The sequence below is a fragment of the Macrobrachium nipponense genome, chromosome 13, assembly GCF_015104395.2.
Source record: "Macrobrachium nipponense isolate FS-2020 chromosome 13, ASM1510439v2, whole genome shotgun sequence".
NCBI lineage: Eukaryota > Metazoa > Arthropoda > Malacostraca > Decapoda > Palaemonidae > Macrobrachium > Macrobrachium nipponense.
The window spans coordinates 31,054,179-31,071,678 of NC_087206.1; the positions used below are offsets into that span (position 1 = coordinate 31,054,179).

The window sequence follows — 17,500 nt, forward strand, 5'->3', positions numbered from 1 at the left end:
CACAAGCTTCCGTGTCATTCCTTTAGAGCACGCAAAGAAATAACGACCGGTGATTAGTTGAGAGCCAACTAAGGAATATCTAGGAGTGCAGTATGTTACGTCACATCTGTCACTAGCGACATCTGTTGCATGGTTACGCTACCCATGACAAACTATTGCTACGAAGGGTACTGGATCACGTCTGTTCAAACAGAAAAATGTAACTGATTTTATCACCTTCTCATTTTAAATCTTAAAATAAAATACAACTGTCCCGTCCCTAAAACCATTAGTTTTGTGATCAGTTGCTAATAAAACAAATATTATTGTAGAAATTTTAGTGAGTCTAAACTAAAATCACCTTGCACTTTAAAGTGAAACATTTTCATTTATGGGCGTGCCCATGGCTCAATTTCGAGAGAGAGAGAGAGAAAAAAAACAGATACTGTTTTCGGACGCTTCAATGTAACAAAAATATTTGTTAACATTTTCGGACAGTATAATTCCAATATAAAAACATCAGAATGCATCAATGCTAAATAAAAAAAATTCAGAGGTTTACAGACAATATTGTTCTGCTTTAAAAAGAAAAATGCTTTTTTCACTTGTGGGAGCACCCATAACTGAATTTAGAGAAATTATAAAAAAATATTAGGTATTGAAAATATCTGACAGTTTAACATCCAAATAGAAGAATCAAAGTATTATCTGTCAAAAGAGTCTCAAAGAGGACTATGAAAAATTTGGTTCCGACTGTATTGAGGCTTGAGCTACAAAACTTCGCATGGTTTCCTATGACATAATTAATTTTACTTATAGTTACCCTAGCGAGGTATCAATGTTTTCTTTGACTTAGAAGGAAAATAAAGAAAACGTAGGTATTGTAGTATGGTGACTAAAGGAAAATTACAGCTTCCAACTTTGGTGATTATAAAATGCGAAGTATTGGATAATTTTTCTCTCATGAGGATTAAATATTAAAGTAACTTTACTATGTTAATAACTTAGGTATAAATGTTTGACTGCGGGACGCACCTCGAGCTCTTAAAAATTTCCTGCAAATGACAATTAAATTGCATCGAATAAAATTTGCGGCGTGTCGAAATCAACCCGAATTACCTTACCAGTCTGCATCAATTTGACAATGCCGTCCGCTAATTTTTTTCTTCTGAATTTTCTAGAAACTCGTAATCTAAAGAAGTAAGAATTCATGTCTCACAGATAACTACATGATGTTCAATGAAACTATGGGAGTTAGTATAATTACCGTATAGCTAGTATACCGTTAGGACTAAGATTTTAAGCTACAACTACTTTGCATAATTATGGAAAATGGTATCTGGCTTTTAACGTTAATTACATAAACTTAAGAGGATGAATTTTCGGTTACTTAAGGAGAGAAGTTAGCGCTGGTTGAATGATGCCATGCAAACTTTGAAAGCAAATCCATTCAACCATAGTCAAAAAGCCAACATCAGTTATAAAGGGGCCTCATGGCAGGGTTTTAACACTTATTTCTTTTATTTCCTTATAAAAAAGGAAAATAGATTATATTGACTGCGGAAAGTAAATAGAACTCATCGTTTATTGTTCTGTAAAAAAAAAAAAAAAAAGCTCAATTCAGTTGTAACGTAATTAACATGGTAAATCTAGATACACGTCTACGTATGAGTCAAAATTATTCATCCAAAAATATCATGTTACCACTAAGGTTACTCATCAAGCATAAAACCAGCTTTACCAGAGGAGACGGACAATATGAGGACACAATTATTTAGTATCTGTCATTTTTTCTTCAAAAGATAGAATTCCAGCATATTAATGTTGGTAACAAAATCGACAAGACATGCAGTGTCTCAAATTAGTTTTATCGATGACTCATATTTTTCTAGCGTTTGATATAATTATGGTCGAGAACAAGCGTGGGATGGCGAATTAAATCTATTATCTTCCTTTGAGGAACCTCGCTGTTCAATAATTACATGGAAATTAAATTACAGTACGTAGTTCATAATGCATGAGGATGGCGAACATTGGTTAAAATTTAGAAAACTATCGAGAGGCTTAATAAGGTAGTTTTCACAATGCCTTAAAAGATTAAGGTCACGTGGTAAGGACACTACGTATAGTATACTTACCAAGGTAATTCACCATGTCAGAAAGAACAATCAGATCATTATGCAACATATAACGCTGTATTAAAAACTATAAAATTTAATGTAAAGCTTTAAACCTGCTGTATTTTAACGGATATAAATATAGCGTTTCGTAAACTTCGATGATGGCTATCACAACAGGAAATGTTAAGTTTGTAGAGCCTGCGTGTCTTGTACCGATTCCTTCCTGGTGTATAACTAGTTAATTCAAAGCAGCAGTAATACTAGCATGCAGCAGGTTCATTAAGATTTGAAATGAAGTTGCGAGGTGAATCTCATGTATTATTATACGGTAAAGGAATTTCTCACGCATTGGATCCTTAAGCCATGTTCAATAACTTGAACCAAAGCACAAATACTTCCGCAACATAGTATAGTCTTTGTTGCCGAAAACAAGAAATGAATATCACGAACACTTGGCCTCATCTTTTGTTAAAAAGCAGAAGAAACAGCGACTCTTCTAAACGTTAGGTACTCAGCATTTAATTAAAAGGGAACAACGCAGTCATTTGAACTCCGCCAGAAACTTTTAGACACTAGTTGGGTGCGTGACTCCCAAGAATAGGAAAAATCAACTGCCAAGTCCATCGAAGTTAAAAAGTAGGGGGGCCGGGTTTGGAAAAGTGTATAAAATTTTTTAAAAAGGCCAAATACACTGAAAATATAGCCTTTCTTCTTTTTGCTCGTGAACGAATGTCAGAAAATATCTCGATTCACAATCGGCTTGTTGCACTTGTGGGCGACATAAAAATCCATTCGAAAAAAAACTAAATCAACAAGCTGTTTCAGTTTCTCAACACGAGAGAGAATTTTAATTTGATTTATATAGATTTTTGGTATTATGCCAAGGACTGGGGCAACGAAGGCCATTCAGCGCTGAAACGGAAATTGACAGTAAAAGGTTTGAAAGGTGTTACAGGAGGAAGACCTCCCAGTTGCGCTATGAATTAATCGTTAGGCGAGGGTGGACAGTAAAATGGAAGAGAATATGAACAAAGGTACAGTAAAAGGACTGAAAGTAGTTGCAGCCAAAGGGACGCTGCAAAGAACCTTTAGTAATGCCTACATTGCACCGAATGAGGTGCACTGACGGCACTATCCACCCGCCTCTGAAAACAGAGATAATACAGTTTTACTTTAATGGGCAGTTTTCGTGAGAGAGCACTATGCCGTTATAACGAAGTTTATTTGTATGGTGATTTTACGTTGCATGGATATAACGAATGTCCTTACCATCTCTCAAGGAAACCAATATTACCCCTACCCTCACCCCCGAAAAATATCTACCATTCGTCAATTTACTCACTATTTTCTATATCGTAACCAATTATTTAGCCTAAGAGTCACGCATAATTAAATCAAAGCCTATTAAATCAACAACACGCCATTTACGTAAACTTCATACAAACTTTCGCGACAGTTTCAGGTGGTAGGGAGAATGTCAACATCTAAACGATGGGATTGGGAGTTAGGGGTTGTTGGGCTTATTTACAATCGGATATATAATGATCGAACAACACGTTTGATTAAATTAACTTATGTCGATACCAAAGAACCCTTCTACAACGATGCATATGAAGATTTCACGTGAACTCACGATTCATCAAGTGTCAAAGGATTACTTGTTTGTTCGTTTGTATTACGTTGCATGAAACCAGCAACGGGACCAACGGCTTTAACGGACTTCCGAACCACGTCGAGAGTGAATTTCTATCACCAGAGGTGGTAGGCCAAGACTATACCGATCACGACACGGAGGAGTTTCAAGGGATTAATGCAATACAATACTACTTACTTTACAGAACGATTTTGATCAATCATCAGATATACCATAACCACGGCACTGAAATTATCTTAAAAATTATGAATGCTCAGTACTCTCGCACAGATGGCTTCTCTAATCTAATTGTGCCTCACAGACCGGCCTAATGAGGACTGTTGAAAACTTGGCACAGCAGCGCTCTTCAGCCCAGCTTAATTTTTCAGAAGGTAGGCCGAGAGTGGACAACAAGCGTGTTACCATAACAAATTCAAGAGTAACTAATCGAAAATAGCAAATCTTTAATTTCACCTTAGTTCGTTAACCGGTTAGTAGTTTAAATCCGATGTCATCACAGGCATTGAAAGTTCCTGCTACGCACGTTATACAGTTTAAACAGACTTCTGTCAGGGTCATGGCAAAACTAACCAGCCATAGTACCATATGGATGGACAACTTATTGCCAGCTTACAAGATATACACTATGGCCGTGCATGTCATTTAAATTTAACCACTTATCACCAATGTTGTAATCCATCCACCATACAAGATATACACTATGGCCGTGCATGTCATTTAACCACTTATCACCATCCATCCACCATTAAGCAAACAAACCGTGCGTCATTATTTAAATTTAACCACTTCTCACCAATGTTGTAATCCACCCATAATTAAGCAACTAAGTAAATGTCTCATATTTTAACTTTCAAAACGAAGTCTAAAATCAGTTCCTTCTCCTCTCCCCTGTAAGTTAACTGGTCTTATCTTTCAAATGAAGTAATTAAAACTTCACTTTCATGTATATTCTCTATGGCACAGTGGTCACTCAAAGTATAAAGGTTGATTATTGCTTTACTACATTTCGCAAATGTTTATCTAAAAACTCATCTTTTAAGAGTTTTTTAAATTCAAAATTTATGCCTTTACTGTGTCAAAGCAAGTAACTGTTGATGACCATGGTAGTTGTGACGCCCATTCCAAGGGTAAACATCAATCTGGCTTATTGCTATATACACACTTGTAACGGGAATTAAAAGCTACAACTTACACACAAGTTTTATTTAAATTTTAAAAACAACGTGTCTTACAAACATACGACTATTTTTTTGCTAATTTTAAAACTTTAAAAAAAATCTTGGGGTGATTGATTCACTTCCCTGCAAAACACTGCGAATGCTTATGATCCTCCTTCATCACATCCTCTTCTGTGGGAAAAAGTATTCAAGGTTACAGAAGGTATTAAAAGGAGCACTTTTCACAATCCCTTTTTCCTTAAAAGTTAACCCCTCTACCATTTCTATATAGACTGTCTTTAAATGATTTTTTGTCCAAGAACCTTTTATAACTAATTTCATTTCGCAAAAATTACACTGACTTAAGCAAATCAAGACCATAAGGCGTAAATAAAAGGCCACAAATGTGAAATTACAATTTAACCTAAACCTCACTTTAGCAAATAAATTTTTCACAAGCTTCACAATGATTCTAGTCTGCCGTGCAAATAGTGCTCAAACTACACAAGCGGTGCATTTAAATTTTCTGACAGGTGTTGAAGGTCACTTATTACTATACTTACGTCTTCCAATTACTTCCTCGTTACGCTGACTTTCAAGGACTTCATTTTGGAGATTTTCAGTTACTTCATTATTATGGAGATTTTCGGTTACTTCATTATTATGGAGATTTTCGGTTACGTCGTCATTATGCCGACCTTCAGTTACTTTAACATTACGACGACTTCTAGTCACTTTTTCATTATGCAGGCTTTTACTTTCACCTTCATTATTCAGACTTACAGGTACTCTACTTTCAGTTACTTTATCATCATGTTTTTCAGTTACATCATGCGAGCCTTGAGTTACTTTAACGTTACGAAGACTTTCAGCTACTTTTTCATTACGATGAGTTTTTGTTACATCATCGTGCAGACTTTCAGCTACTTTATCATTACGACGAGTTTTTGTTACATCATCGTGCAGACTTTCAGCTACTTTATCATTTTGTTTTTCAGTTACATCATGCCTCCCTTCAGTAACTTTAACATTACGGACACCTTCCGTTACTTTATCATTTTGCCGAAGTTTTTCTACTTCATCATGCAGACGTTCACTATCCTCTTTTTCGGTTTCTTCTTTGTTATGCAGACTTTCCGTTAATTTATCATGTTTTTCAGTTACATCTTCCCGACCCTCAGTTACTTTGACATTAAGCCGATTTGATGTTATTTCATCATCTTGCAGACTTTCATCGTCATTATGCCGACTTTTAGTTACTTCATCATGATGGCGGCTTTTAGTAGATTTCTCACTACGCCTATCAACTGGATCGCTCAAAGTCATTGCTTCAAACGCTTCCGCCACCTGATCCTGGTGGTTGAACAGCAAGTCGTCCACTTCGTAAATGACAGTCTCATCATCCAGCGTTTTGATCTTATGCACTAACAAGCCATTTACCGTAACTGACCCTAAGGACGGAGTAGATAACATTTGATGGAAAAATTAAAATTCTACTTTAAAATCCAAGAACGTATATGGAATTTTAAAATGCCCAAGTTTCAACTTTGATGTTCTTGCCGTTAGCAAATGACCTAACCAACCACACCTAACTTATACCTCAACGTGACCAGGTCCTTACCCTATTGCTTGCGAGAGCTTAATTTGAACTTAATCGAATGAGAAAATAAACTGCATTAAACTTATTTAACTTTTATCCCCCGCTCAAAAACCACTTTTCCGCAACGGTGTTCCCAAATTAAAATGTGATGTCCCTTATCTCAAAGTACTAGTTTACTAAAAACTAGTGTCAAACGATCAGAGCATATATTAAAACAAAATGGATGTGTTCAGTAAATTCCAAGATCCAACGACTTGCAAGTAAAACGCCAAAACGCAAACTCTCAAAAAAAAAAAAAAAAAAAAAAAAAAAAAAAAAAAAAAAAAAAAAAAAAAAAAACCCTCTAGCCATGACGCAAAACTGTTTTCTATGAACCTATTAAGAAAGCCTATCTTACCATCATCTGTTTTATGGAAGTTCAAAGATTTCCCGTTCATGTTCATGACTGTCAGACCCTCCGGATCCTCCATCCTCGGGTCATCCTCATTCACCACTTCAAGAGCCATATGGTCGAGGAGGAACTCCTTGCGCAGTCGAACACTCTCCTCGTCGTCGTCATAAAGCGGGTGAGGTCCGTCCACAGGCACCAGTCCAATCATGGCCATATCGTTCGGAGTGAGGATTGTTCCGGGTTCTGAAATTGAATAAAGTCATAAGACATCGATTTGAGCAAGTTATTTCTTAAAATAAAATACTCTAGTTTGAAAATGAGCGTGATGTTTGTTACAAAAACACGTAGTTCATTTAAATTTCGTAGAATTTAAGAAAAATTATAATGGCAGATCTAGTAATAATTCCGCGTCGGGTATTTCTTTGGAAATTATAGTTTCCTATAGTATTTGGGCTGCTTATCAAGATCTTAAGTTATTTTTTGGGGTAGAGTATTTAACCCAAGGGGCTAGTACTAAACACGGCGAAGTACATTAGACTCCACAATCCCTAGTGATGTCGTATTAGCGGGACCGTTCTTTGTAGTCTGTGCGGAGTATTTTCCTAGAATTACCATACAATTTCCCTTAGAGGGGGAATATCTCCTCGTGCTAATTTAAATTAAAATATCCCAATCTAAGTTGACAAACTTCCCGACACGAAATAACAATAGCACAGTTACATACCAATAAAAAAACAAGGGGTGTATCATACTCACTCATGACGCTCCTTTCGAGGGAAATATCATGGTTGAGCTCCATGTTCCAAATATCCAAGAATGTGACATCGCCCTCCGATACCGAGCCAGGAATAAGTGGGACTTGGAAAAATCCTTTCGTTAACCCAACGATCTGCATAATCCACAGCCATCCTACTGTTCCTAAGAGCAAAAATAAATTAGGTCGGCAAAAATGTAAGCACCGACCTATTAAGAACTTCCAAGACTTCAAGAAAGCTTAAAAGCTTAACACTCCTTATCTACGGGTTTTCCCATTCACTCACCCATACACGTCATCTCCATGGTCACAATACTTCGTTCCTAACACAATAAATCAATAGAAAAGACACGAAAATCCTCCACATCCAGTGTTTCTTTCTTCTACTAAAGGACGACTGTTTTCATAAGGAGATGGCCTTTCTTAAAGCAAGGAAGCTCAAGGCCAGGAAAAGACAGTGTCGGGCTTAGAGGGCGCTGGCTGTGGTTGCGTTCTCAAAACCAACGCAAACTTGTTTTGGGGAATGTTTTTTCACGGCTTCCAGAGGTTTCCTTTTATATACCTTTACGACAGAAATGGAGAACTAAACCCCTGCCTTTTATAAGATAAGGGTCCTGTGGGTAGTGGTTATTCCATATTTGAAAAACCATATCGTATTTTTTTATAATAAATAATGCTTTCGGGTTTCGTATTTCTGCAAATCAATCCTGCATAAAAAATGTAGCTATCAGAAGTGAAGTTTGGCGGCGGCCTGTTTATGATTTCAGAAAAACCTGCTCGTGTGACACCTACCTAATAAACTAGGATTCACTTTGACCAATTTTGTTTGTATTGCGGAGACCGATATTGTTACAAAATAATATCAACAAGGAGGACTTCAATCAGTGTACCCAATGGAACGCGCCTTTGAAGGAGAAAATGTTCGCATACGATTAAAATTTTTTAAATCAGTTTTTTAATTTTTATTTGAAGAAGGAGACTGCTGGGATGATAAGAGAGATGACAGAATTACAGAAGCTGTCGAAAGTTGTTCACAATCGGCTATTAGTTCTGTACTTCCCATGCTGCTATGATGAAACTGAGCTAAATCATTAACGTGTGTCTTGTCGTGAACTGATGACATGAACTACCGGACTTTTCTGGTCTAATTATGACTCATTCATTTTCACGTTAGACGGAAATGTCTACTGCTAGTTTTTTTTTAACATTGACGATTTACACGGTGTTGCAGACCACTGCAGTTGACCACCAGTTGATCGTTGTATCCCACGCTGTAGGGGTGTTAGGCTTCCCCCGGAAGATGCAAGGAAAAGATAATGAAAAGTAAAATGTAGTATTTAGTTTTACCGTGTCTGTTAAACTACTCACGTGAAGAGAGAAAGCAAAGTTATGGCACGCACAATAATATTCGGGTAAAATTACCGATAAAAAGCCATGCATACAAGCAGGGTAATAAACATATAAATAACAAATAATTAATAGCCGAGAACTAAGTAAACAGCTGAGCAAGGTATATCCTGTAAAGTGGAAGATCACGGTCAATAACAGTACACGCGAGTAAGCAGCGCCATCTCTATTCGAGAAAAAGTACTAGATGAACTTTCGGCGTTTTTCCTCCTTGCAACTGGGGTCGCTTGTTTTGTGTGACCAACAATCCGCTCTATTCAATGGAGGAAGCGACCCGAATCGACCAGATTTTTAAAGCCTTTTTATTTCAATTTTAATAGTAACAGTTATTTTAAAATATTCTTATAAAGAGTTATCCGACAGAGTTTAGCCTAAGTATAAATTGTTGTAGAATTTTGTATTTGATGTATAAACTAGTGACTTAACCATAAAATATGAATTCAAATATAGTGAAAGACATTTATCTGGAACACTATGAATATGATTTGGTGGTTGGCATAAGAACGCCAGCAAAGTTCCCAGTTGTCTGATGAACATTAAACACAGCTAGTTTCATCATCAGGTTTAGCCGTGATTACTGATGGCGTCTGCTGATATAAACCAACCCACGCCCATTGTCGTCCCGGCTATTCCTGGAGCCGTCTATGAAGACGACGAAGTGCCGCTCATGCAAGTATGGGAATTGGCCATGAGAAGCGATTCGTCCATTGGGAGAGACAGAATTAGTAAGTGGATATTTCTTTTACTATCGGTGTGTCATCGCACCTTCAAGGTAATTCCTGGGTCCCTCGTCTTATCCAGTTAATTAGCTTTTCAAAGTTTAACTTCAAGGATCTTCCAGAACTTTAAATACGATCCAGACATTGTATTGAGTGAAGTAGCCGAGTTGACACCTGGAATGACTGTAGCGATGTTTAATATGGTATTCTTAAACTCTGCATAGGACTCACTGGATCTTTTAAAAAATACCATTGTTTTTGGTCTTTGCGAGATTGAAACACCCAAAAGAATTACGTGAATTGTAAGTAGAGTTGGGCATGAAATTTTGTTGGTTCCTTGTTCAAGTAATTAACTCTAGTAAATGAAACTGCATAACTGCATTGGAAGTTGTTCCTATTTCTTTCACTAAATTGTTCCCCCTTTGGATCTAAATTATGCACTTAAATGGAATATTCTGACTCAAAGCAAAGATTCGAAGGAAACGGGTAAAGTGTGAAGTTTAATTCTTTAATAAATACTGTAACAGCCGCACAGCCTACGGCAAACAATTGGTCTTAATATTCTCGGGAACTCGTTGCTTTCCCGTCTTGCAAAATTCAACAGATTTTGGTATTATTACTGTTGGTAATTCTAAAGAATAGTTCCGCACGGACTGCAAGGAACGTAACCGCGAATATGACATCCACAATGGATCGGGGCGTCCAATGTATTTCGCCGTGTTTAGTACTGCCTCCTGGGGTTAATTACAGTCGTCCAAATATAACTTAAAAATCTTGTTCAGAAGGTAAAACTCCATAGAAAAACCGCAACTGCCAGTGTCTAAGCCGCCGAGGAATAGTAATATAGATCTACCTTACTGTTATACATGTGGATACGCTGCCGTATTCTATACCGGAGTATTTGTCACTTAGTCTGTGCAGCTACTAGTATCGTTTAAAATTAAGTTTACGTTGTGACAAATGTATTCTTAAAGCTTAAAGCGTTTTCGTTATTCAAATTATCGTAACAATTTTGTTTTTACCAAGAATGAATTGGTAGGCCACGTAGGCGTCGCCGCCCTACTACAAGTTGGTTTGGATTGGTGCCTAGTGATTATTGGGGATGGATATTTTGTACAGTTCAGACTACAACTTTTAATCCCCTAAACAACAAAGAGCGCCTCAGTGGCGTGGTTGGTATGGTATTGGAGTCCCACCTCGGTGATGGCGGGTTCGATTCTCGGCCATTCTATTGTTGAGTGAGAGATGTGTGTTTCTGGTGATAGCTATAAGTTCACTCTCGACGTGGTTCGGAAGTCACGTAAAGCCGTTGGTCCCGTTGCTGAATAACCACTGGTTCCATGGAACGTAAAAGCACCTTACAAGCAAGCAAGCCTAAACAACAAAGGTCCAAATTTATTAATTTTATCCTTTTTCATGAGTTTTATTTCTATAGGGAGTTTGGTTCATCCCAAATGAAAAACTGCTGCAAAATAAGACAATTGACATACACCAGTTAAACCATAAGATATCCTGATGGTAAAGTACATACCTATAATAGTTTATATTCATAATCTCGTTATTTAAAAAACAACTATAGTAGATTCACATCAGCCGTGCATCTGATGTCTAGGCTGGTCCCTTACGACGCTCCTGATATTGGCTGTTGAGAAGCCAATCGCAGGGCTGGAAAAACTCGAGAGTTCACATAGGCAGGGTGTATGTTCCACCTCCCGTGAGTATCCCTCAGGAGAGGTTGAACATACATCCTACCTATGTGAACTCTCGAGATAGTTTCCAACCCTGTGATTGGCTTCTCAAACAGCCAATCAGGGGCGTCGTAAGGGACTGGCCTAGACATCTGATGCACGGCTGATGTTTATCTACTATACCAGCTGAGACTTAGCAAATAAAACTTGTCAATGCACCAGAGTGCTGGTAAGAAGTCACTGATTGGGCAATATCTGTAATTTGAACTGTTATTTGCGATTTACGATTTCAATGTCCGTGAAAATAAATGAATTTGCCACAGCTAGTTGAAAAATCAACTTGATTAAAATGGTCGCTGATAAAAACACCACCTTTTCAGAAGTGAAGACGATACTCTCTCCGGACAAATTTGCGATGCAAGGACTGGTTATGTTTGGACCTCATCCACTTTTTTACGAAGACGAAGCGAGTAAGAAATTGCGCAAGGAATTCGTTCTTGACTATCTGACGTGCGACGTTGTGCAAGGCGATGACCCAGAACTGAAAGAGGAGGGCGGCATCACGGTCAAGAACTTGAATGGCAAGCCCTTGAACTTCAAGAAGCTACAAAATGGTCAGTCCAGTGTGTAGTTCTAGGAAGGTATTTTATTTTCAACTGCATGTTCAGATAACATAAGTGACACCCTTCGTAAACTTGTGTAATATATTTGAATCTTTGATGATGCACAATGAATGGGGAGTCCTTAAACTTTAATTAGCTGGAAAATGGTAAGTTCAGTGTGGGGTTCTAGGAAGGTAGTATTTTATTTTCAACTGCATGTGCTAATAACATAAGTGACACACTTCGTAGGCTTGTGTAATATATTTGAATCTTTGATAATGCACGATGAATGGGGAGTCCTTAAACTTTAAGAAGCTGCAAAATGGTGGGTTTAGTGTGGGGTTCTAAGAAGGTATTTTACTCTGCTGTATTCACTGATATCATCGGTGACACTTTGTGATTTAAGTAATGGTTGAATTGAAGTCTTTGCTACAAAATAGTAAGTTTGGCGTGTGGTTAAAATTAGGTATTTTACTTGAACTGTGTGCACTAATAACATCGGCGACACACACTGTAGATTTAAGTAATAATTGATCGTTCGCTCTTGACAGTGAAGACTGAGTTTTGTGAAGTATCACCCGACAGTATTAGCTTTCTAGCTTAAAATTTTAATGTGCTGATTTTCATAAATGAGTACACCGCAATCTTTGAAGTTGTCACCGCATGATGTTGTGACTTAATTCACTCTCAAAACTAATAGGTACATGCAACAATTAAATATTTTTGTGCAGTAATACTGTCAGTGACCTTATCTCGCGGCCCCACTTGTATCTTGAGTCTACACATCATTACTTGCAGACCAGCCTGTAACTTACAAATCATTCCACGCTAACTTCTCTTGGCAGGACTAATCAAGGTTAACAACGTTCTGATAAGAAGTAGCAGAACTCTTGATGATGATATTATAGTTCATGAACTGGATGAAGTGTTGTTCGATCACCAGCGAAAGATTGACGAGGCTGTTGATGACTTGATCGAGAAAGGATCGACAGATGAAGGTGATGTTATCGAAATTTTCTTTACATACTTTCTGTAGATATTAACATAATAAAAATTCAGGACAAGTTTATGATTAGCGCATGTTCTTACGGGTTGTTAATCTGTGGTAATTTTGCACTTAGATTTAAAAGAACAGTTACTACAAAATTAGAACTTGTGTGAAGAAATCCCTAATTTTTAAAGTACAGCGTGTTTCCATATTTTTTAGTTTCGATCCATAACTGCTCCCTGAAACACTAATATCAACCAATGATAAACTAAACATATATGTATTAAACTAACTTGTCCTCCTTTATGCCATCAGATTTGTGTGCGAGTGATGAAGAGGAGAGCAGAGTGTAAATGCTCTGAAGATGACGCAAGTACTTCAAACTTCGCAAATACCCTAGACACTGAACACTTGGAAAGGGGGAAACGATATTAATTAGAAACTTTTTATTCTTACGTTTTGGACCACAGACTTATTTTAATGAAGAAATCTCTTATTTTATGGCCAATCATGCTTTTTAACTTGTGAAGGAGAACTAGTAAACTAGTCGCCAGATATTATAAGTTCATTCCTTTCCTTAAAAAAAAAAAAAAAAAAAAAACCAAAAAAAAAAAAAAAAAAAAACAAAAAAAAAAAAAAAAAAAAAAAAAAAAAAAAAAAAAAAAAAACTGCCTTCAAAGTTTTTTATTTTTACAATGTCCTGAAGAACTATTCAATAACTTCAAGTATTTTTTTTATTTTTACAATGTCCTGAAGAACTATTCAATAACTTCAAGTATGGATTAAAGACTATGTAAATATTGCCATCACTCCTCAGTGCGGTTAGACAATGAAGCATCGATATTTGCAATTAATATGCAAGAATGTTTTGTAAGTAATTTTTGTGACCAAGATTTTCAACTGATTTAGATCACTAAACGTTACTTGAATGCAAATCATGAAATTAACTGCTGGCCAAGGGCTTAATATAATCCTTTTGAATTTCAACACTTTCATGGTAGCATTAGTGCACTATCATGAAGTCGAACTACTATAAATATGAAAATTATTTTTGGGAAATTACTTAGTTCAGGGGGTCTATTGCTCAGTAACGGCTGTGTCGTCGTAGTTTTTCTTGAAAAACGTTCGGCCAGCATGTACTGATGTGCGTTTCTGATGTTTCTACCCCAGCCATATGTGGCAAAGCAAGAGCTGAACAGTGTTAACTGTTAAGGGCATCCTAACCAAATGCTGCTTAGGAGCTTATTCCGTGAACTGCAGTCGAACTTCGGAAAGAAATATGATAGCTCGAGTATCATGGAAAAGGTTACGTGACTGAAAAACACACTAGCTCTGGATTAAGTTTTGCAATTTGAATCCAGATCCATTCATGCCTGAAAATTTGGCAAAGACTAAATAGTACCATGGATTCTGTCTTAACTAAAAAAAAAAAAAATCTGAGCACAGTGGTCTTCATTCTAGGAAGCCTCCCTGTGCCTAACACCTGACCGTACGGTCCAAATTTGATTCACTTTTATTCGTAGCTGAAAGAAGGCACACTACACTAAAACATTAAAATCATACTAGCGAATAGATGTAACGGTCTTATCAGTATAGATTAAAAACCTTTCATTCATCTGGTCTTTAACTACTGGTTCGGCAAAAAAAAAAAAAAAAAAAAAAAAAAAAAAAAAAAAAAAAAAAAAAAAAAAAAATAAAGGCCAGCCTTGGCTTACTCTCGCAAAAAATTGAATGTTCTTGGATAGGGTGAGGTGGTTTGCTTTCCTGCAGTGATACTCTCAAGAGAATTATATGATAGCACACTGAGTTTTGTAGCGACAATATGTAGTTAAATTAGTTGTACGCATTTCTCTCTCTCTCTCTCTCTCTCTCTCTCTCTCTCTCTCTCTCGCGGAGCTGGCAGGTGACACCTACATTGCCCTTCTCGATGCCAAGACTCGAGCTGATGGCTAATACATTTGAGTTTTAAAACCATTAGCCAACACCCAACCGTCCTACCCGCCCCCCCCCCCCCAAAAAAAAAAAAAAAAATTTAAAACACACTAATGACACAAAGAAAAATTCTAACTGATCAAGGAGTTTTCACCATTGTTGAGGCTAACGAGATGATCGACCAGTGCATTTTTAACCTTCACTGAGGTAAATAAATACAAAACCGGTATATGGCGTATATGCGATTATGAAAGGTGAACAAGCAATAACAAAGACAAGTCTAGTTCTACATGAAAAACAATACGAATGACAGCAATCAGATAATTGACTAATCAAAGAAATTAGTGACAAGGAGGTACTGTTACCGAATCCCGCTACGGCTAAAACTTTTGAAAGGCCGGGGAAGAGAGCTGCACCGTCAAACCATTCAATGACCTGGCTTCTTGTCCCGCCAGACAAATGAAGTCACACGTGAACCTGACGAACATCGGTCTGTCAGTTTTACGTTTTTCAGTACTTGCCGTGACATGAGAATCTCGTCTACTCAAGAACAGAAGTCGAGGAAAGCAACCCTAAAATCAATAGAACTGTACATTTAGCAACCTTGCAAGTAGAAGGCAAAAGTGAGAATTATGCTCGGTAATTGACCGATGTATTGCGGACAACAAAAGCATCGTTGCCAATTTAGTGGAGCTTCACACATACGACGATGCCTTTACAAACTTTTTCCATGAATTCTAGTTGTCAGAGTAATGCAATAATGATAAAACTACTCTAATATTTATGAATATATATTATCAATAGATATGGTTTTGTGGAAGTTTTATACCGAGTTTGGAGGGTAAACAGCGTTAGAAGTTTTCAAATGCAGTGCTAATTTATTTCTAGTCAGAAGCAGTAGTATTTGTGTAAGAACATAATTTGTCCCCAGGTCACCAAGGGGCAAATAAATTTGTACCTCACACCAAATGCTATTAAAAAGGCTGAGTCTTTAAATCACATAACAGTCGATAGTTGAAGGGTTTCTTGGAGTTAGCTTCATATCCATAACTGTAAGATGAAGGCTGATAATGATGCATAATTCATCATATACAACACTTAATTATCAGCGGGAAAACTGGCAGAGGTAATTAATGAGCACATTATAAAGGAAGTTTAGGAGGAAATATGTCTTATAGAAATTTGTTGAGTATTTACACATACATACATATGATATATATATATATACCCTATATATATATATATCTATATATATATATATATATATATATATATATATATATATATATATATATATATTATATATATATATTATATATATATATATATATATATATATATATACCATATATATATATATATATATATATATATATATATATATATATATATATATATATATATATATAATATGACAAGCAGAAGGTCAACCTTTGCTTATCACTTTCCTGTGGTATTCGATTATATATAGTGTATGTATGTATATGTATATATATATTATTATATATATATATATATATATATATTATATATTATATATATATATATATATATATATATATATATATTATATATATCAATATAATTATATATATATATAATTATTATATATTATAATTATAAATATATAATTATATATATATATTATTATATATATATATATATATATATATATATATATATATTATATTATATATATATATATATATATATATATATATATATATATATATATATATATATAGATATATATATATATATATAATATACTTACATATTGAAGAGAGAAAAATGTTTAACACGTTCCATACCAAATTAATTACAGACATAAATAAACAACATATAAGGTATAAAACAAGAAAGAAAAAATCGAAACTGCTTGTGGTCCAAAAAAAAAAACACACAGCAATTTTTTTTAAAGAAATATCACCTGTTTGCGAGATACAAATTACGGCGCTAAAATCATTGTCATCGAAGGCAAATGACAACAGAATCCTATAACGAAAGCTGGTGCTCGCGGGCGAGCGAGCTTCTGCTGTCGTTGAAGGTTCGTATCACGTAGCTGCCTTCCTTTTTCGTTTTGATTGAACTATGCTTTGTCAGTTCTCTGTGAATGACGCCGAGATAAAGTAGATTTCATGAAAAGAAGAGCAGAGATATACTTCATTTAGAGCGGTTATAAAATGTTGCGGAACACTTGAATGAAATTTTCCTATGCAACCGAAAATAAAGAAATTTCTGGTGATAGTTATTTTCAAGTTTATTGAGAAATTATTGTCAATAAACTTGGGGATACTGACAGGTCTTCGTTTCGTTAATTTTTAGTAGAGACGTAAAATGAAACGAAGAGGTTACATTTGATTATCTCTCTGACGATCTGTGAGAAATAGTTAATATCGGCGTTTCACTTCACGCTTCTTACACTAAAATGACCTCGTAATTAGCTTGAAGAAAAAAAATTTTTGTGTCAGCATAGCGATAATATTTTGCCAAATGTCTTTCAGTTTCA

General features: G+C 35.9%; 2 protein-coding genes across 5 annotated transcripts; one reads left to right on the plus strand and one right to left on the minus strand.

The window, feature by feature from the left end:
• Positions 1-4,941: 4,941 nt before the first annotated feature.
• LOC135225723 (uncharacterized) lies at positions 4,942-8,098 on the minus strand. Of its 3 annotated transcripts, none has more exons than XM_064265099.1 (5): positions 7,942-8,098; positions 7,658-7,819; positions 6,908-7,144; positions 5,474-6,361; positions 4,942-5,099 (listed from the first exon to the last, which is right to left on the minus strand). In XM_064265099.1, exons 1-5 carry the CDS (start codon positions 7,958-7,960, stop codon positions 5,047-5,049), a joined length of 1,359 nt encoding a protein of 452 aa, XP_064121169.1. In that variant the 5' UTR covers positions 7,961-8,098; the 3' UTR covers positions 4,942-5,046. The 3 variants fall into 3 exon arrangements, with proteins under 3 accessions (XP_064121169.1, XP_064121168.1, XP_064121170.1); XM_064265098.1 differs by having other exon boundaries at positions 4,942-5,102; XM_064265100.1 differs by having other exon boundaries at positions 4,942-5,102; positions 7,658-7,813; positions 7,942-8,093.
• A 1,158-nt stretch (positions 8,099-9,256) lies between these two features.
• On the plus strand, positions 9,257-13,616 carry LOC135225724 (uncharacterized). 2 transcript variants are annotated; one of them, XM_064265102.1, is made up of 5 exons: positions 9,257-9,381; positions 9,625-9,787; positions 11,850-12,083; positions 12,917-13,069; positions 13,375-13,616. In XM_064265102.1, the coding sequence occupies exons 2-5, from the start codon at positions 9,643-9,645 to the stop codon at positions 13,410-13,412; spliced, it is 570 nt and encodes a 189-aa protein (XP_064121172.1). In that variant the 5' UTR covers positions 9,257-9,381; positions 9,625-9,642; the 3' UTR covers positions 13,413-13,616. The 2 variants fall into 2 exon arrangements, with proteins under 2 accessions (XP_064121172.1, XP_064121171.1); XM_064265101.1 differs by having other exon boundaries at positions 9,283-9,437.
• The last annotated feature ends 3,884 nt before the right edge of the window (positions 13,617-17,500 follow it).